This window comes from Podarcis gaigeae (genome assembly GCF_964106915.1).
Source record: "Podarcis gaigeae genome assembly, chromosome: 2".
NCBI lineage: Eukaryota > Metazoa > Chordata > Lepidosauria > Squamata > Lacertidae > Podarcis > Podarcis gaigeae.
Genome location: NC_139679.1, coordinates 64043206 through 64064888, shown reverse-complemented (window position 1 = coordinate 64064888; position 21683 = coordinate 64043206). Strand labels below are relative to the sequence as shown.

Here is a 21683-nt window from a genome sequence, read left to right as displayed (position 1 = left end):
AAGGTGGCAGCAGGGTGGGTGGTTCACTCAGGGAGAGCCATACTTTCCCACTCCTATTCTGTGGGGCTGTCTGCCTTTCTAAGCACCCCCCACCCCACCAGCCAGTCACTCATCCAGGCACAAATCACAAAGAGACCAGCTTAAACAAAATGGTGACCCCATGTGTCTGCAGACCATGCCCTGGGACACAGGGGTACCACACAGAGGTCAGCCTAGGCTTAGCATCAAGTGTTCACAGAACAGGTGCCATTAATCTTTACAGCTCCCTGTAAGATGGTTTACATGTTTACATTTTATCGGTTAGACCTTTAACAATAAGTTGCGTAAAGGGCCCCCTGAAACAACAGTTAAATCCCATCTGCATTGCTGACAGATAAGAGGACACAGAAGGGTGGCAGCAGCATGTCATGTTGACCCAGCTCTTCCCAGCAAGCATGCTAACTGCCCCATGGTGAGATCCGAAGTGAAGGCCTGGTTGTGGGGGAACCACTTTGGCACAGGGCTGATAACGTAGGTATTTCCAGACCTGAAAGTATGACTGGGAAATACATGGGCAAATCCGTCTCTCTTTATCCAGTGATGATCAGGCCCTGCCCTCATTTCCCATATTTAGATGCTCACTATTGTGGCATATATGTCTCAAGGCAAATTTTAAAAGATGTTGTATAAACACCAACAACTGGGAAACACTTGCCTGCAAGCGCTCCAATTGCAGAACAGCCTTTACCAAAGGTGTCATGGGCTTTGAAGACACTCGAACTCAGGATGCAAGGGAGAAACGTGCTAAGAGGAAGGCGCTCTTGGCAAATCCACACAGTGATCAACTCCCACCCAGAAAGCAATGTCCACACTGTGGAAGGATGTGTGGATCCAGAATTGTCCTCCACAATCACTTAGGGACTCATTGTTAAAACCGTGTTTATGGAAGACAATCTTACTCGGCTACGAGGGATCGCCAAAGAAGAAGAATAGTGGCATATAGGTTTTCACACCGCTAGTGGCAAGTGTGGGTGGGGCCTGCATGCTGTGTAGAACTCTGGAGATCAGCAGTTGCACCATCAAGATGCCCACAGGTCCAGAAACCTTGAGAGGATTTCAAATACTTACATCTAAATCCATCTCTGGATATTTCCTTCCTTTGCTTTTCCCCAAGCACTTGGTTTTCCCTCCTTCCAGTAGTTGGCACCAGAATCCTTTTTTAGGATCAAACCTGCAAAGGCAAACCACAAAGACTGAACGACGTTACCCAAACTGCCCTCAGCTTCTTTGCACTGCAGGCTGAATTTATTTAGCCATTTTTACAAGTGCGCCAAACTAGTTATACTTATTTTAACATATGGAAACAATATCTTCCAAGTCCAATATAAGCCCCGTTTTGCAAGGCAATGATTATGTGAAATTATCCCATTATCACTTTTGACATAGTAGTATTTCTGACTTGAGAAAACCTCCAAGGAGGCCTCAATAGCCAGGGGACAACACAGAGAGGTTTCTGTACTTTAATAGACAAAGCAAATATTAATCATGCAGTATCAAGGTTTTGGGGGGCGGGTTTTAAAGCATTGGTGCAGGAGTTGTAGTTCTGCTTAAATTGTCTCTCTTCCTTAATTTAGATAATTCCCATTCCCTAAACTGAAACTAGAAGCAGTTGTTATTTTTTTAAAGCATTTGCTGCCATTTGCGCTTACAAGTTTTGCTTATTTTTCTTTTCATATCAGCTATTATATCAAATAGGGACGCGGGTGGCGCTGTGGGTAAAAGCCTCAGCGCCTAGGGCTTGCCGATCGAAAGGTCGGCGGTTCGAATCCCCGCGACGGGGTGCGCTCCTGTTGCTCGGTCCCAGCGCCTGCCAACCTAGCAGTTCGAAAGCACCCTCGGGTGCAAGTAGATAAATAGGGACCGCTTTCTAGCGGGAAGGTAAACGGCGTTTCCGTGTGCAGCTCTGGCTCGCCAGAGCAGCGATGTCACGCTGGCCACGTGACCCGGAAGTGTCTTTGGACAGCGCTGGCCCCTGGCCTCTTGAGTGAGATGGGCGCACAACCCCAGAGTCTGTCAAGACTGGCCCGTACGGGCAGGGGTACCTTTACCTTTACCATATTATTTCAAATGACAATGCTATATATACATTGGGCAATGCAAAATACTGCTGAGCTAGGACTCTTCTTGAAATCCCTTCATCCAATGTGGTTTTCAAGCCTCAACTACACACATTTGTAGTTGTGTGTGCTGGGTCTCAGATTAAGGAAAGAGAAATAAATTAACCCAAAGCTCTGCCACGGAGCGCCAGAAAAATCTGAGCAGCACAGGAAGATGCTGCATCTTCTGAATGTACTGCAATGAAGATTCAGGCAGAATACAAACCTTACTGTTACTGAAACAAGCGCAAAATTAATTTATTTCTCTCCTATCTGTAGCCACTGCAGGGCCCTGTATTCCTTAGAAAGGCAGGCTTGCAATGTTCCAGGGTCCTCTACATCTGTAAAGGGAATGTGGTCAACAACCCAGTTCTCCTAAAGTGGCCTCTCAAATCAATTCCTCAATAGCCAGGATCTATGCAACAAACTCTGTGCAAAGAAATCAATCCCAACAGGTAGAAAAGAACATTAAGGACCCAGACTGGCTCAAGGGGAAGAAATGTGAAGGACTCACGCTAGAGTTTTGTGGTAGTCTATGATGTTTGTCACTCCGAGAAATTTCTGGACTGTTTCCATCACTTTGGCTGGTTCTGTGCGTAGCAGCTTGCCATCCAGAACAAGAATCTGAAAGGAAAATGAGCCCTGTAAATTTGGCTCCTTGAGTTCAACTCTGTTTCAAAGCACAATCAAATCCACTCCAAGGTGCAGAGCCTCAGAGCACCCAGAAGTGGTTTGTCCCCCAAGCACTGGTAAGGGAAGCAAAGTGGAAGACTGGAGTGACCTCGCTTCTCTCTTCGTTGGAGACTGATGAAAGCTATGGATGGGTAACATGCAAATACATGTTATTGATTACTATTTCTGTTCTACTCCTTCCCAAGGGCACAGGGCAGGTAACCCAGCCAGAAGGGTGGGGTATAAATAAAGTAGTAGTAGTAGTAGTAGTAGTAGTAGTAGTAGTGGAAAACCACAGTAATCACAAGTAGGCACACATATTTTGCACATCTGCACACACAAATATTAAAGACGTGCACATTTTTGCTCAACCCTGGCTGCTAAATGCCAAAAGGGAAATAATTTAATAGGGAAATTATAAATGCAATATAAATATAATAGTAGTATAAAATATGCCAGTGTTCCTAGCAGTACCAGGTTGATTTGAAGACCTAGGCCTCACATTCCATAGAGCGAGAGCCAGTTACTGCAATATACCAGGCAGCAACAATATGCCAATAGTGATGCGACTGGTGGTTTCCAGCACCAGCCATTAGGGAGCTTGAGAGGTTAAGTGTTAGGTGGTTAACACCCTAATGCACTCAAAACAGGAAGAGTCGATATCCTGCCTTTGGGCCTATGGCCCATTCCTAAATATATTTACACAAAAGCAAACCCATCTGGCCTAAACCCAACACTGATTTCAACAGCCTTAAGCCTGCTTCTAAATCTGCATTGCCTTGGAGTTTGGCGAGGCTTACTTTCAGTGTAAATGAGCATAAGATTGCTACGAAGAGGGTGAGCACGGAATCACCACTTTTTCTCCCAGCACATTAAGTCTGCACAAGAACCTCTGCCTACGGAAAATAGCTTTCAAATGCAGACCACAGTGCAGGCTTTTCAATATAAGCGTCTCTGTGGCTCATTTGCATGGCTTTTTCTTTGACATGAAATCTTTAATGACTACAACATTGCCTTGAGGGGGCCTGGAGGACCTTCCTCACAGTCAAGAGCAGCAAACTCATAACTATAAGCATATGCTTATACGCACATATATAAGTTGCCAACAAGATGCAAACTTAAACTAGTCGGTATACAAAATCCCAAGTCTGCCATTTCTTTTCTTCTTCTTAAGTGCTTGGCATACCAAACCAAAGAGGTCTTCTCATTTTATCATCTGCAGAAGGATTTTTGGACGAGTTCTCAACACTTTCCTGTTAAATGGATTTCTTTTTATTGTCCAAGGAAATGGCATGGAGGGGATTTGAGGGCGGGCAACTAGAGTTTCCTACACACCCTCTTACATTTTTAATGGAGTAAGTATAATGGGCCAGATCAGCACAGGAAGTGCTTCTGCATAACTTCCATCTTTTGCTCTTTTACGATCAGCAGAGCAACCTGGGTGGGGGCCATGTGATAATTCTTTCCTTCCCCCATTATCAGCTGACCTCAGAGGGAGGAAGGACTGGTGCAGGATGGAGACACATATCCGAGTTCAACTGGCTCCTCATTACAGTTTTTTAACCAGGACAGCATGGAAGTCAGCCTATGCTACAGAGCCTGCCGGTCAGTAATCACGCAGTTCAAAATTGGAGTTAACTTTTTATTAGCAAAAACATGATCTCCACAGACTTGGCTGAGTGTCAGGACTAATGAGCACAGCAGCTAATTCCTGATGGTCTTGCTCCAGTCCCTGCCTCTCCACAACCATGGAGTTCCCTCTTCTCCAGGGCTTTTACCAAGCATTTGGAGACTATGTCTGCATGCAGCCTGTCACTGCTCCACCCGTTTCAGCCCTCTTCTGGTTCTGGGAGAGGGGCAGGGAGAGGGAAGCTTGTTGTAGCAGGAGGGGGAGAGGGGAGACACCTGTGACTCTTCACCAGTCTGATTTATCTCTGCCTCTTGGCCTCCCTCCTCCCACTCACCTGCTTCAGCTTCTGCCCAATTGACTTCTCTCTGCCACAGACTGTCCTAGCTCACTGAGCCCTGTTACCCCTTCAGCTTCCAACACCTCCTCTTCCCAGTCTTCTCCCTCTACCCACTCATTGTTCTCCCACCACCACTCCCTGGGCTCTGAGCCTTCTTCCCTTGGTGGTTCCATAGCTGGTTTCTCCCACCAATCCCATGCATCCAAACACTCCACGACAGTCTACGCAGAAGTGGTTTCTGAAACACTCCCGTTTCATACGTTCTTGTCATGAAAGCAAAGGAGAATCCCTATGTGTTACAGCAACCACAGTCACTATGTTTTGATAATATAGAGATTTAGAGTCTTTCCTACCTGGTTAGCATGGAAATTATTCAACCACCGTTCAATGTGGGTAGCATACCAGCCTGGTACTAGGCAACGATTCTGCAACGTCCGGAGCTTCTGAGAGGCCTCAAGCCCAGCTGTGATCACCTCGTGAAAGGTATACTTCAGGGCAACTGGGTCATCATGTGCTCGCTGATGCTTTTGTTTTGTTTTTAGTTTTAGCAAAAGAAAAAAAAGAAAAAAAGCCACAGAGGCTCTAGTCAGAACACCTCATTTCAAATAAGAAATCCTTTAGCAGCCCCGTCACACTCCAGTGCCAATGCAAGCAGAGGAATAAGCAGCACTAGGCTAAGAGAAGATATCATACTCTCCATAAGGGGGCTTCTTGCAAGGGGAATCTTTAAGACACAAGAGCGTATCTCTGATCCAATATTGCCTGTAGGGTGCAGTAGATGAAGAAGGCAAGGAAAACTGAGTACTGGGTGCAGTTACTGTAACTTCTTAATTTGTCTCTGAAATGAGAAGCACTAATCTTCACAATGTTGATGGACACAAGAAAGTTTTAGGGTTATTGGGAGGAGCATCTGTGAAGTCTAAGGTCCCTTCCAGGTGATCTGTTTATTGAACATTTATCTCGATTTGTTTGTGGGGAGATAAGACAATGTTGCACCAAGCAAGTGTTATCCAGTGCATCTCCCAAACACTTTCCTTATTGCAAAAATGTCAAAGGGATGGGGATGGGGATGGTCGAAATCAACTTTATTTGTTCAACCTGGATTTTCTGGTATGTGATGGAATCCAACCCCAAAATAGCAAAAGTCCAGCCCTCTACCTAATATATGAGTTACTCCCCAAAAATAAATTTCAGTGAGGACTGAAAAAATCTACAAACAGATATACCGTATTTTTTATCCCATACGACGCACCTAGTTTTTTTGGGGGGGGGGAAATAAAGGAAATTTCCCCCCCTTTATTTCCCCCCCAAAACCAGGTCAGGGAAACCGAACCAGGCCGAGGAACAGCAGGATGGTGGCGCTGCGCCTCCTTGCTGTCCCCTGAGCTTGTGGGGCTGGCCGATGTCTGTCCCGCGGGCGGGGCACTCTGCTTCAGGGCGCCCCTCGCGCCGGGCGGCAGGCTGCTATCCGCAGCATAGGGAGCCCTGCGGGACCTCCCGCAGGGCTGCCTAGGCTGCGGATGTGTTCCCGAAGCGCCGGGCGCTCTGCTTTCAGGGCGCCCAATGCTCTGGGAAGCAGGCTGCTATCCACAGCATAGACAGCCCTGCAGGACCTCCCGCAGGGCTGCCTAGGTTGCGGATGTGTTCCTGAAGCCTGGAGAGTGAGAGGGGTCGGTGCGCACCAACCCCTCTCGCTCTTCAAGCTTCAGCGAAAGCCTGCATTCACCCCATAGGACACACCCAGATTTCCCCTTCATTTTTGGAGGGGGAAAAGTGCGTCCTATAGGGCGGAAAATACGGTAAATCAAAATAACTCTAATAATTCACCTGAACTTCCCATACAAATCTGTCATTGGTAATTTTATGAATTTGTTTTAAAATGCTGATTTGGATTGGCAACCAGATACACATACTTTTAAGAGGGCATCCATGGGCATCTATATGCAGGACAGCTTATGTGCACAAGTTTCATAAAAAAAACCCTAATGTCAACAATCTATATCAATGCAAAACACTGTTCTGTCCTGAACAGGATACGGCAGATATTTTTCCTGCCAGTTAGGAATTTATGTACAACTTAACTCCAGACCAACTATTCAATACCCTAGCCAAACTCAAAAATATAGGACGGGGGGCGGGGGGGGGGGCAGAGCAGCTTACCTGGTACCAAGAGTAGGCCCGATCTGCTGGATTAATGAGGATGGTGATTATTTTAGCCTTTGAAAGCAGTGCAGCTGCCCGCCTGGGTGCTACCTCTGAGTCAAAGTAATTGGCACTCTTCTCAAAGTAGAAGTCAGAAGTGGTGTTGGAAGGGATGGGGAAAAACTCCATATACCTAAAAAAAAAATGTCAGTGGCAGAAAAGGAGAGATAGATGACATTTGATGAAAGCAGGACAGAAATGGTTTCAGCCAACTGTTCTAAAGGTAAAAGGCAAAGGACCCAAGAAAGGTTAAGTACAGTCAAACGCAACTATGGAGTTGCAGTGCTCATCTCGCTTTTAGGCTGAGGGAGCTGGTGTTTGTCCACAGACAGCTTCCTGGGTCATGTGGCCAGCATGACTAAACTGCTTCTGGCACAATGGGACACCATGACAAGTGTTGTTTACCTTCCTACTTCCATGGTATCTATTTATCTATTTGCATTTGCTTTCAAACTGCTAGGTTGGCAGGAGTTGGGACAGAGCAACAGGAGCTCACCCTGTCGCAGGGATTTGAAGCACCAACCTTCTGATTGGCAAGCCTGACACTGCCAACTGTTCTACAATGTCCTTTTAAAAAAATAGAGGAAGTACTAGGGCATACCGAAAGGTTCCCTGTTTTCAGAGATATTCCAGACCAAGACCAAATCTATCAAGCCATGTGGAATCTCATCCGTTTTAAAACATCTGGCTCATTACTGTTTATGTGAACAATTATTGTACAATTAGAGATGTGCTCTTCTAGATCAAAGGATTATCAGACTACTGAGATTTAATACATTTATAGGGAAGGCTAACACTCATTCAACTGCAGTTTTAACTACTACAGATTGCCAGGACGGGGTGGGGGTTGTCAATTGTTGACTACCGTCCCGGTCATGCAAAAGACAGCAGAGAAGAGGGGCTGTGAGGTGTGTGCAAAACACATTAGACACAGTGTACTTTTCTTTTGTGGTTTCTCACAGCATAAGCCAGCCGGATAAAACATGCTTACAGAGCAGAAATCACTGGTGCTTGCTCTGAGTGTGGAGAGTGCATCAAACATGCACACCCAGTTCTGCATTTCATGCTTATTTGGATGATCTGCAAACAAAGCAGTGTAGGCAGCCTCCTGAGCTTAGTGTATTCTTGCTGCCACAAAACAATAATAATTTAAAAAACTGCCTGCTTCTTCCACACATGCTAGGCAACTGTCCTTTCAGAGCCCCCGTCAGCTGAGCAGACTGCCAACGCGAGCCTACGAAGTTTTCCTACACTGAGTAAGACCACTGGGACTTTGTTTTTGGGTGGGCAAACAGCAGGTGGTCAGCACCCTAGCAATCCCGCTTAGGAAGCTGCCTACAGTAGAAAGTACTGTTTATGTATGCAGCAACAGCAGCAATAATGTTATTTGCCCAGGGATGGAAAGAAGAAGCTGCCCCATCGAAAGAAGAATGGATAATGAAGATGATGGACTATGCGGAGATGGCAAGGCTGACCGGGAAGATCAGGCACCAAGATAACAAATTTAATAGAGAATGGCATAACTTTATAGCATATATTTTAGAACACTGCAAAAATCTAAAAACATTAGCAGGATTGACATAGCACTTGTAATTTAACATGACAAAGGATAAAATTGAAGTATAGTAATTTGGATAAATTCAATTAGCTGTAGTTAAAAAAGGAAGATAACTTTTAGAAGCCGTGGAAGGGATGGGGGGAAGTCCAGGGGTTCAGTGAACCCCATAAAGGTACTGATAAGGACTACGGTTTAATGTAAACAAGTGTGTGCGTATATAAAAAATTGTTTTTTTCTTTTTGAAACTTTGGAAAAAAAATTACACACACATACACCTCATCAGCCTATTGGTTCATTTAGCTCAGTATTATCTACACCAGCCTTTCTCAACCTTGAGCTCCTTGATGTTGTTGGACTACAAGTCCCATCATTCCTAGCCAGCATGGCCAGTGGCCAGAGATCATGGGCGTTGTAGTTCATGAATGTCAGGGGACCCAAGGTTGAAAAAGACTGGTCTACACAGACTGGTAGCAGCAGCTCGCCAGCCCTACCTGGATACTGAACCATGGATTGAACCTCAAATCGCCTGCATGAAAGGAGATGCTCCGCCACAGAGCTATGGATTCTCCCCAAAAGGCTTCCACTTCCATATTGCAAGCCACCCTTGTAAGCCCGAAATGCAGCTTGCCACCTTCCCAGCACTGGGGCTGAAACCTACCAGTCAATGCCTTTGTGGTAATTATGCCCATTGAAGAACTGGATCTCCTCAAAGGTCTCCGAGCTCGGATAATTACTGCTCAGGTCAGGATGCATCCCCAGAAACAGGTAGAGAGCTGTGGTACCTTTTCACAGAAGGGGAAAGAAAACAGAGCTGAAAACTTGTTTTCCCACCAAGCATCTGCCAGATGTTTGTTCTCCAGCTTGTGTGACCTTCTTGGATCTCCAAGCACCGGCAGGTTTAATATATTTATTCCCCAGGACGGGTGCTGCAAGTTCATCAGGTGCTCCTAAATCCTTTCCGTCTCCTATCTCTCAATACACATATGTTCTTTCTCACACCAGAGAATAGCTAAAGACGAGACAATGGCAGGCTTGCATGCATCGCTAAGCCATGGTTAATGCAAAACAAGTTTTATTTTAAAGAAAACAAAATTCCACAGCTAATGGGTGCAATTTGTTTGTTGTTCATAAATCACGGTTAAGCCACTGGGGGTGGGTTCACGTGATCAAATGAACTATGACTTAATAAACCACAGCTTAGCGCTGCATTTGAACCAGTTCAATATGATGTTAGAAGCATAGGAAGCCTCTCAGCTCTATTGGAAGACACCGAGGATCAAACCTGGGGTCTTCTGTATGTAAAACGGATGCTCTGCCACAGAGCTACAGCCATCCCCTGGCAAGGTATAGTCCTGAGCGAACTTCAGGGCATGCAATGCACTTTTACACCCAAGGAGCCCTTCAAAAATCCTGTGTTGGAAAATCCTAGCTATTGCTGCACACCGAGGGGTTTCGCCTCAGCTATGAGTGGTTGAAAAGGCCCTGGGGGAAAGTACTGGTGTGCAGGAAGGGGAACCTTACATTAGCCTCAGATTGCAGCAAAACAAAAATGCGGCATCTGCACCAAGTTTGTGAAGAAAAGCAAACAAATGATGAGACCGTCGTATGATGGGCTGGTCTATATGCTGTGCAGTTAATATAAGCTGGAGCTGCAACAAAATGCCGCCCTGTGGATTGCTCTCTACTCAGGAGTCCACTCCAATCCCCCTCTCCCACTTTTCTGTTTTGCCTTACCAGAAAGCATGCCATGGCCTCCTTGCATGCTATATACAGTGTTTCTTAAACACTTATCATTGGTCCTACTAGCTAAGGATGATGGGAGTCCAACAACAGCTGAGAAACACTGCTATAAGACTTCAGCAAACTTTGGTATTCCTCCAAGTTTGTAATACTGTGTGTGTGTGTGTGTGTGTGTGTGTGCGCGCGCGCGCGCGCACACACCATGTTAGTGGCAGGTGTGTTCAAAGCACACGGAGTAGATCAACGTGCTGCAACAGCAGGAGGGACTTGTTCAACTACATTATGTCTTGGGGAACCTCCCACTGGCAGCTTACCAGTGGACAGTTAGGATGCTCACCTTTCTCCAGTGAGCAAGGTTCCTGACAGGCAAAAGTCAGTGTCCCCCCCCCCCCAACCTTCAGTCCAACAGCCAGGCAAGCAAGAGGCATACTAATGACAGTTCAAGGACACACCAGGGGAGAGAGCTCAGGGAGGGTGTGGAGCAGAGCTGGCAAAAAAAGAATAGCCTGAGCGAGAGTACCAAAGGCAAAATAGAGATGCTGAGGTTCAGCATCCCTGGGTTAGAGCTCACCTGTCTTCTGAGGACCAATTATTAGCAGCTTGGGGAACCGGTCACAGGTCTTCTCTTTGGACCAAATGTCCTTGTGGCGTTTGTCCTCACAGGGATCCTGAAACATGAGAATATGTTGGGATCAAACAAGTGGAAAATTGAGGCTTGTATGCAGCAAATCAAAATAATCCGTTCTTACTGGAGGGGGTCCCTCAAAAGCCAGCAATGAGTTGTGTCCATTGCAGCCAGCAGGGAAAGGATGCACTGTCTTCTCAGCAAGCATGCTGGGCCTGCTTCATACCTGGCACTCTAAGGTCACGTCTAAGTATTGTGGATTCGAATCTTACAAGCGGAAGAAAACTTTCACACAGTGCTCTGCTCACCTCTAAAGGCAGCATAATGATGGGTAAATCAAACCATGAGAAACAGATCACATCATACTTGTAGTTTTCAGATCTAGGACCAGATTGGTGTGATGTGCACTGTTTCTAGAGAGAGAGAAGAATGCAGCAGCAAACAGGCACGTCGTTCGAATATTGCTGCACATGCACAACTACTAACTATTCCAAAGAATAGATTGTTGGACCGGCTGTTAATTCAGCTAGAGAGTCTCTACGGAGCTTTGGTTTCAAAAGAAACAAGCCAATCAAACAGAAAGAACACTGAGCGTGTTTACTTGAATGCCTTTGGCTATGCAGGCCTGGAAAGGCAGCTGACCCATACCTGCCATAGAGGGTCTTTCTCCTCTGAGAATATCTGGAAATACTTCTGTGCCAGCTGCACAGGTGGCAGTGTCTGCAACTTCAAGTTAGTCCAGGAGTTGAGGAAGCGGACCAGGTGTCTAAAGGTGTATAAACCCAGGCGGTCGTTTCCATAATTGGAGAGGTGAGTCATGAAGATACTGATCTTTGGGGCGGGGGGGGGGGGGGAGGTGGGAGGGAAGAAAGGACAGCACAGAAGACAAGGAAATTAATTGGTGTGGTTAGTCAAAACGATATTGTGCCACCTTGGCTTTCAACCCATGGTTTGTTTTGGAGAGAAACAATGTGGCTGGCATGAGCAGCCAGACCATGGTGTTCACCAGAAGCAGAAAAGGGGGTGGGGAGAGAGATTGAAGGTAAGAACACAGGAAGAACCCTACTGGATCCGGCCAAAGGCCCTTCTAGGCCTTCATCCTGTTTTCACAGTGGCCAACCAGATGCCTATAGGAAGCCCACAAACAAGACCTGTGCTCTCCCCATCTGTGATTCTCAGCAATCAGAAGAACTTGTCATTTCAGCAATGTGCACCAGCACACTGGCACTGCTTGTTCACAAAAAAACCATAATGTTTTAGGGCTCATACACAACTTCCACTTATGCTGCGTTTAGAAAGCGCAGGTCCAAGCAGTTTTCTGCCTTACCCACACTTTCTAGGCACATATCCAAGCGGCTTTCCCCTTGCCCTGCTTCTTTCCAAGGGAAAGCCTGCTCTTTAGGGATAGATCGTAACAAATGGCAATCCTGGGGAAACCTGAATTGCTGTTGGCTCTGATTGAGTGCTAAAGAGTGTGAAAAGTCCTTAGTGTGACATGCAAAGCAGGCCATATTGTGCCACAAAGAAAGAGGAATAGTGAAAAATTGTGCACCATTTCCGCATGCATAAATTTGCTGACTTGCTTAGCAGGTCACTCCGAATTAATTTTTCGGCAACTTAAGTATCTTCTTTCCTAGTCACTGGTCAATCAACCAGAAATAAACTTATCTCTGACTCACAGATCAACAGAAACAAATTCATCCACCAAATTTATTCATGGCCCAGATAACTCAGCATATGACCCAGCCTAACCCACAGACCTTCCCCACCAAACATTCTATCTCATGACAAGACAGAAATTAACAAGATAACTAAGCAAATGCAAAGGGAGCAAGGGTCAGTGGGAACAGAAGCAGCCCTAGAAATCTGGAGAGGAAACCAGATTTGAGGCATTTTCCCTCTCTGAACAGATAGCCTGGAAGAGATAGCAGCTTTAGTGGACTTCCAGACTACTTCAAAATGTTGGATCACGTGCATTTTCTAGGATCATAAAAGGCAAAAAGACATTCATTTACATTCATTTCAAACTGCTGGCAAACACCTAAAGCTATGCAATTTGATCACTTCAAATCCGATGGCCCTGGATTCCTGCATCAAGACCTTCTCAAGCAATTTTATACAGCAGAGAAATTGTGTGTCTCACATAACTATAGAAATCTCCCATGCAATCTTCTAAAATCTGGGACACCATGCTTATGCACAAACCTACTTAGCAAGTGAAGCAAGCAACGGATCTCAGCTTTTAAAGAGATGCTGTGGGGCCCAGGATGTGGTTTCCACTTACCAAACAATGCTCCAAACAGATACAAATGCATTTCTCTGTCACTATGATTTTGGCTACATAGCTTAAAAATCCAAACTCAGCAGCTTCTTCTTCTTCTTTTAAATTTTATTTATCATTTTGAATTTCAAAAATTTGCACATTGACATTTTACCAAAATACAAACCATACATAATAATAATAATTTAATATTGCATCATCAACTTCCCTTCCCCCACTTCCATGGTTCGTTTATTAACCCTTTACCACTGCATATTCCAATAATTCCGTACTCTCTCTTTTCCAGTTTTATTTCAGTAAACTTCATACTGCTGAATTTATTCCAACCCTGCTAATGTTTTTTTTTTTGGGGGGGGAGGGTAATATTTTTATTTGATTTTGCAAGTATAAAATTACAACAATACCAAATACATATCCATATTTAGAGTTTACTCTCTAAATCTCTAAACTAAATCTCTAAATCTCTTACTCTCTAGACTTCCCACCTTCCCTTCCATGGGTCCTATTGCCAACCTTTTCAAACCTTGCTAACATTTTAATCTGTTTACAGTGATTTTTCTAATATTCTGCAAATCTTTTCCAGTCTTCCTTAAAAGTTCTTTCAACCTATTCAGGAGCTTCTTCTCAGGCTGCTTTACCACCACCCAAACTCACCCACAACGCACCAAGGTCTGTCACTCAGGGAGTGACCTTTTCCCCATTTTCTCAGTGATCTTGTTGCTTTCCTTCTATTTGGTGCTTGTGGTTTTAGACTTTATTTCAAAATGCCACAGAAGAAGAAGAAGAAGAAGAAGAAGAAGAAGAAGAAGAAGAAGAAGAAGAGGAGGAGGAGGAGGAGGAAGAAGAGGTTCTATACACTGCAATTAGACCTTCTATTGTTCATCAAAGCAGCACTTACAGGGTTAAGTAGCACAGTCAGAAAAAGCTCGCCTCCGTTGATGATCTTATCCAGTTCATTGGACCCACCAGGGTATTCATTATAGAATATGGTATGTGTGAACAAGCCGCATGTTTGCCGTGGGAGAACCTGGAAAGAAGCAGAAAGAAAACATATAGCAAGTTACAGATGTTTTTGAAAAGGAGAAAGAGAATCAGCCCGTTCCAGTGCTCCTTCTGAGCAGATGGTGGAAGATGTCCTCGCCGTCCCTCCAGGAAACAAACACGCAGGTTGCCTGCACTTAAGTTAGTGGATCCCCCTTAAACAATATGGGGAGTTTGAGCTTATTCACGTACTGGAGAGAGGGTGAAGCAGGAAAGATAAGCTTACCATGATTCCATTGTGGATGAAGCCTCGTCTGAAGCGGGCTGGTTTGAGGTGAGGGTACTCTTCCGTGCTGGTGACTCGGATCCCCCACACTTGTTTCCAGGCCTCATACAATTGCACATGGACTGGGTACACCCCTGAATGATGAGGTGCCACTGCATAGCCCATATCAGTGGGGATGCCATGCTCCTAAGAGGAGAGAGAGAGGTCATAACTGTATCAGCTGGAGTAACCAGTGGACTTTTAATGAAAGGCTCCCACCACAAGTGAATGGAATCCAGCCTTTAAGGGCTTTTTTAAAAGAAGATCTTATTACCTCCCCTCCCCACTGCAGTCTATATCATCCCAAAGTAGCGGAGATGTCAGCATCCTATTTCGGGGAACTGGGAAAGACGGTTCAAGGTGTAAATTCTGTGAGATACAGGAGAGAGTAGCAAATGGGTCCTACAACTGTTAACACCAAGCCCCTACTCAACTTATCACACAGATGATATGTCCAACATGTGTAGCCTTATAGCAAGTTTTGCCAGGAAGGCTTTTACCTGCTCCAATGACCCTAGCACAAGACTGGGTGCTCTCCAGCAGATGCAAGAAGGACAACTGAAGAACAAAACCTGGAACATTACATTTCAGCCCTGCTTTACAGGCAACAGGCATTCAGTGTTAAGTCTGAGCAACTCACCCATGGGGACATGGAGAAGCCTATAGTAGCACATTTTATGAAGTCACAGCTTACACAACACTAGAGAATACAGATTGCCACCCAAGACTTATCCAGCACAGCTTTCGTGCTTCATTGTTTTAAGAAAGATCTTCTGCGAGATTTTATGGCTATGTTTAAGTTTCTCCCCTTTTCTCAGGTTCTTTTCATTTGTTCATGTAATCGCAAAGGAGCAACCTGCAAATTCTTTTTTTGTGTGTATGACGCACCAAAGGGCATCTCTGGCAAAACTCCTTAAAAAAAGGATTAATGATTTAATCTTTGAGTTCTCTTCTCCCTCGAGTGGGCTTGTTCAAGCAGACTCTCTGCTGTGCTGAAAGAGTAACAAAGAGAAGTGAGCTGTGCATCCCACAGACGGCACTATCAAGAACTGGTTGCTTGGCAGCACCCATCTTTTGAAAAGGTCAGATAAAGAACTGTACTGAAAGGTGTTGGATGCTATCTGACACCTGGAACCAAGAGGGTGAATGAATAAATAAAAACCTATTTGCAACAGGATGAAGAACCGACTTGTAACTAAACTGTGGGGTTGGGTGAAATGAAGGAATTTTCAAGAATTCCTCAGACAAAAGAAGTTAGCACATCAACAGAAAAGTTGGGTAGAAAGGAAACAAGCAAAGTTTATGCCGTTCTTGAAAACTGGTAAAAGGTGCCCCTGACCATTAGGTCCAGTCGTGGCCGACTCTGGGGTTGTGGCGCTCATCTTGCTTTACTGGCCAAGGGAGCCAGCGTACAGCTTCCAGATCATGTGGCCAGCATGACTAAGCAGCTTCTGGCGAACCAGAGCAGCGCACGGAAACGCCGTTTACCTTCCTGCCGGAGTGGTACCTATTTATCTACTTGCACTTTGACGTGCTTTCAAACTGCTAGGTTGGCAGGAGCAGGGACCGAGCAACGGGAGCTCACCCCGTCGCGGGGATTTGAACCACCGACCTTCTGATTGGCAAGCCCTAGGCTCTGTGGTTTAGACCACAGCGCCACCCGCGTCCCTGGAGCAAAGCAGGATTACCAGGGACACTATTTGTCCCTGTGCCAGAGAATGGTATGCGCTCAAGGCTAGAGAGGCTGAGATTCCACACTCAGCATAACCATTGGTTTGCTCTCCTGGACATTTTCGTTTTGAATTTGATAACAAAATCTGAAGGTGGATTTTAGGTTTAAGAAAAGAGGCTCATGGGCACTAGTTGTGAAAGACTAGGATCACAGGCAGAGTACTGTAGGAAGGGATCACAGGGACCAAGATCCCCCTTCCAGAAAGAGATAGGAAATGGTGGGATTACAGATCAGTGGTTGAACATAAGAAGACAACAAGAGAGGAGAGGAGGAAAGCAGGCCATGCTTTCTTCCTGGAGGTCCAATTCATTATCATGCTATGAAGGGTGCAACACCTCAGACCGACAATACAGTAGGAGAAGCTGGTTCTATAAGACCCCTGAGGAGACTTGAATGTTGGGATGTTTTTACACACACCACACTCCTTGCATAAATAGTAGACAGGAGCCCCAAAAATGGTTGTTCTGTTTTCTGCAGCAGCCAACGAGACATTTTTAAGAATGCTGCGCTGATGCAACGCATTGTGGCAATGTCCTAGCAGTGCTAGGTTTTTCATTTTGCAATTGCAAACTCATCATTCTGATCAATAAACAAATGATCGACTCGTGCCTTCCTTCCATCTTTTGAGGTACAACCCGCTTTTTGTTTTGCCCCAGCCTTCTGCTTCTGTCCCCAGAAAGCGTCTTACTTACAACTGCAAATTTCTTGTTCATGGTCATTTGGTCAGCCAGCACAGATTGGTTATGGAAGAGGTGAGGCTGCATGTGACTCCACATGTGGGGGAACCACCAAAACTCCTTCACGTACGAGAGCAGCAGGTCATCTCCTTCGTCTTCCGCGTCCGTACCTAACAGACCCAAACCACTAGTGTCACGACTAAAAACCGAAGACATGCAATGGAATGCCATTCCTCCCATAGGCTCAAACCAACCATGTGCTTTGCCCAGTAGAACACTAAAACATCATTAACCACCCTGCACACAACACACAGACTGATCAAGCCTTGGACCTCCAGGGGCAAAAATAAGAAAGGGAAAGGAAGGGAAGCTTTCCTGGTGAATCTGATCCACAAAGCTATCATCACCTACCAGGCAAATCTTCTAGCCTAGCCCTCAAAACAATGTGAAAGACCTGAGAGCCCAAATAAGACAATGCACACACCCCACAAATCCTTCTTACCTGTGTGGAAAAATTTCCCTGAGTAACCCAGATTGAAGGTGAAGTTGGGGATATGGGTGCGCAGTTCATTCTGGGTGTCAAAGAGAGCCTACAGAGTGGGATAAAAAGCAACATTTAAAACCATAGCCTATTCGCTTTAGAAAGCTGGGGGAATAGAAGTCCCAGCTTCTGGAGACGTGAGGAAGAGAAGCAGCTGCAGCATGGTGTCTTCTCACATGGCATAGGCCTTTTTTTTTTTTACCTTATCCCAGTGGTGGGGGGGGGAGAGAGCACAGTGCATAAGCTTCCATCCCACCAGTATAAATGCAAAGAGGCCTTAGTACCAGTTCAAAACATCGGTTTTCCTCACATGCCCTTATATATACACATTTCAGTCATTAACATGCAAGCTGCAATATCACTCTTACCAGGAAGGTGCAGCTTACATTTTCCACAGCCTCCTAGACCTCAAAGGTCACCATCTGCTAATAACCCAGTTTTGGGACTCCCACAACACCTTTGCCAGTATTAGCAAGCACTTGTTAGTTCACGTGAGTGAATAGTATAGTGACTAGATTAGCCTTTGTTAGATAAATACTAGTTATTTAGAAATGGAGGTGTCTGGAGTAGAAGTGGGGGCAAGTAAGCATTCAGATGTTCCTCACCAGGCACAAATAAATCCTGCTTAAATACTCTTCTGGGACTTTGTTTGGAGAGCTACACTCTATTTTTGTTAAGAAAGCAGAGAAAAGGCAAAGGTTTAACAATAATTCTATGGGAAACAAAGCTGAGACAGACATGTGCTTAAGAGACCTAGTGATAAATCTGTTGCACATTGTGCTTTTTGCTTTAAAAAAAAGGAAAGTGTTCAAGCCTTAAACCATCATTTCCCTAAGCCAAACAAAATAAATCGTGGTTGTTAACATCAGTCTAACTTTCTTCTTGCTCTTCTCAAAGGAATCAGTTAATGATCCCTCTCCCTAAGATATAGAAATATTAGGAAGAGTGGTCATTAACTGATTCCTACACACACACACGAGGGACGCGGGTGGCGCTGTGGGTAAAAGCCTCAGCGCCTAGGGATTGCCAATCGAAAGGTCGGCGGTTCGAATCCCCGTGGCGGGGTGCGCTCCCGTTGCTCGGTCCCAGCGCCTGCCAACCTAGCAGTTCGAAAGCACCCTCGGGTGCAAGTAGATAAATAGGGATCGCTTACTAGCGGGAAGGTAAACGGCATTTCCGTGTGCAGCTCTGGCTCGCCAGAGCAGCGATGTCACGCTGGCCACGTGACCCGGAAGTGTCTCCGGACAGCGCTGGCCCCTGGCCTCTTGAGTGAGATGGGCGCACAACCCCAGAGTCTGTCAAGACTGGCCCGTACGGGCAGGGGTACCTTTACCTTTACACACACACACATTGTTCTCACCTATTTCTGGTAATATACCATTACATAGTAAAAGGTTCATTTTATCCCTAGACAACAAAAGTTTGTTCCAAGTTCTGAGCTTTCTTAGTTTGTTCTTGTTTCTTTGATCTTACTAAAAATAGTTTTTGTAGCACCTTAAAGACAAACTTTCACAGCCTACAGTTCTCTTTATCAGATGTTGAAAAACAAGTGATGTTGGGCTAAGTTAAGATTTTTAATTTTAGTGCTTCCCAATTTAATCGCAAGGAATTCTGTAACTATTCACAGCAATCCTGATTTAAAGGGCTTTCAACTAAAGCAATAATATGTTGGCTGTGAACAACAGGTTTTTTAAAAAAGAAATGGTTTCTGAGTCTACATTAAAATTCCATGAGGCTGGGACACCTGATTACGCTTCCTGCATTTCAAATGTCACCATCCCAGTCTCACACATTCTGGGAATGACAGAAGCACAAACACCACACTAGATCCAGTGTGGTAGAGGTAGAAGAACAGCGGAACAGCAGTAAGGATTCAGGGATCCAGGGCACAGCTCCTAGTATCATGTAGCTTTCAGCCCAAAGAAATGGATCCACAGGACAGCTAGCCCCACATCTCCCCCAAATTCCAACCTCAGAAGCAAAACCTGGCTGTGTATCATTACCTTTACATCATCCACTTTCATCCGTGTGCCTTCCTTGCCAACAAAAATATCATCAATGTCCACCAAGACGTAGCGGTCCAGGGGGAGGGAAAGCCTCTTGCCAGTGAGGAAAGAAACAGCGTCGACAAAGACCAGTTTGTGCAGCCAAAAGTTGAGGTTGTTGCCAAAGAGGACTCTCTGGATGCCATCGTGGAGGCCCAGATCCTGAACCACAGTGGTATGGAGTGCTGCGTCAATGCTCATGTGTGGGATGGATTCTGCCGACTTGGTTTTGGCCAGGAGGATGGGTTCGTAGGTGGAATGGTTTGACTGGAAGACTGTCCAGTCCTCGCCTGGAAGGAGTCCCTTCTCTACTTCACTGGGCCGTGTGATGTACAGGAGTGGTGATTTGGGGTTGATGCTGCAGTCCTTCAGCGCAAGGTTGGAGTGGAGAAAAAGGGGGAAGCCTTTCAGCTGAGCACTCAGCAAGCTGTTCTCATTGGCCTGTAGGGAGATCACATGAACTGAATTTATACCCCATTTGTGTTGCGTGTATACAGGATGACAACATTTGCGAGGCTTCATGATTTTCCATAGAGGAGGAAGGAACAGAGAATTTGAGGGGTTACCTCTTTGGTTCTGCTGTGTGAAGTATTTATTTGCAAGTTGTGTCACATAAGAAAAATTTCTTGTAGCTGCCAACAATAAGGAAAAGAACAGAGGGGAAGCAGCGTATGAAAGCGGGTGAAGAACTAGAGCCCTATTTGTCTCAGATTTATTTATTAACAATGCTTAAGAGGCAATATAATGGCACAATGTGATTGGTGTACAGGTTAACTGAATTCCCGAAAGCACACGTGGTACTGAGTGTGTCACTTCAGGCTTGCAAGAGCAGGGGAGCAGTCTATGGAATTCAAGTGTTTCCTTGCTACTATAAACTACTAAACATGGGTGTTCTGTTGGCTCCAAGAGCAGCTCTGGTGGTTAAGAACATAAGTTAAGGCTGGTGCACCTTCCAGTACAGCATCCCCATCCTCACAGTGGCCAACCAGAAGATGCTCTTGGGGAGCCTGCAAACAGGACCCAAGTGCAACAGCACTCTGTCCTCCTGTGGCTTCCAGCAACTGGTATTCAGAAACATACTGCTTCCAAGAGCGGAGGTAGAACATAGGCTACATGTGGCCACTAACCCTGAGAGCTTATTCTTCATGAATTTGTCTAATCTTCATTTAAGGCCATTCATTTTTGAAATTTCCACTCATACCAAAGAAGATGTAAGAGGAGGAAAGTGAGGGGGGCAGGCCTAAGCCAGAGAGGGTTGGGAGGTGGTATACACAGCTGCTAGAAAACTTTGCTTAAATGTGATAGGCGTGGATGGTTCACAAGGGAAGCCCTACAGGATTACAGTGGAACCTCGGTTTTCGAGCGTCTCGGAAGCCAAACGTTTCATTTTTCAAATGCCAAAAACCCAGAAGTAATTGCTTCAGTTTTCGAACACGCCTCAGAAGTCAAACAGCTTATGAGGCACATTTCTCAATTTTCCACTGAGCCTCGGTTGTCGAACGTTTTAGAAGTCGAACAGTCTTCCAGAACAGATCATGTTCGACAGCAGAGGTTCCACTGCATTAGATTGGAGGGAGGAAACTCTGACTAGGATGAAGAGGCTGCTGCTTGGGGAAGGACGCAGAGGTGAAGAGATCAGATACAGCCTTTTTATATACAAACCAAGCCAAGCTGAATTCTGTGGCTTAGAGAGCCTCTCTGGACCAGAGTGCCTCTCTGAAACAGCTGCAAAGAAATGGTTAGGTCAGCAGCCTTTGTGGTTGGGCTCTTATATTTTGGTTGTAGTCTTATATTTAGGCTATATGTTTTAGTACTGTGATGGGCTCTTCCCGTCATATATTCTGGACCCTTCTGCTTCTCTCATTTATGTCAATAGAAAGGAAAGCCACTGTTTTATTATTGCAATGTGCATGTTGTGTGGTCTGTGTACTTTCCACCAGTAAAGTTCACTGAATTACACACAGAATATACTGTGTGTGACGAACTAAGGATTTTTCAAGGACAGGCTTTATCCAACTGTATGTCTGGAAAGGGATCGACATGCAGTGTAGCCATACTACTTAGCACCCAATCAAATTATCTTTCAAAGATATAACTATGTAAATGGACAGAAAGCCAGAGGGTTAGGAAGCAAGGGAGGGAGACTGATTCTTCTTTGCCACTCTGAAAATTTAAACCAATTTAATATAGTACTGCTTTCGC

At 45.3% G+C, this 21683-nt stretch overlaps 1 protein-coding gene across 2 annotated transcripts in view; it reads right to left on the bottom strand.

Moving 5' to 3' along the window:
• NDST1 (N-deacetylase and N-sulfotransferase 1) overlaps nucleotides 1–21683 on the bottom strand; it is a 79439-nt gene that overhangs the window by 5606 nt on the left and 52150 nt on the right. For both annotated transcript variants that reach the window (XM_083728682.1, XM_083728683.1), the window contains exons 3-14: nucleotides 19440–19922; nucleotides 17398–17485; nucleotides 16911–17065; nucleotides 14448–14633; nucleotides 14079–14207; nucleotides 11548–11730; nucleotides 10846–10942; nucleotides 9193–9316; nucleotides 6935–7109; nucleotides 5128–5298; nucleotides 2650–2759; nucleotides 1108–1210 (exon numbers count right to left, since the gene is read on the bottom strand). In XM_083728682.1, coding sequence (XP_083584808.1) covers nucleotides 1108–1210; nucleotides 2650–2759; nucleotides 5128–5298; nucleotides 6935–7109; nucleotides 9193–9316; nucleotides 10846–10942; nucleotides 11548–11730; nucleotides 14079–14207; nucleotides 14448–14633; nucleotides 16911–17065; nucleotides 17398–17485; nucleotides 19440–19922 — 2004 coding nt within the window. The remainder of the gene's footprint in view (nucleotides 1–1107; nucleotides 1211–2649; nucleotides 2760–5127; nucleotides 5299–6934; nucleotides 7110–9192; nucleotides 9317–10845; nucleotides 10943–11547; nucleotides 11731–14078; nucleotides 14208–14447; nucleotides 14634–16910; nucleotides 17066–17397; nucleotides 17486–19439; nucleotides 19923–21683) is intronic.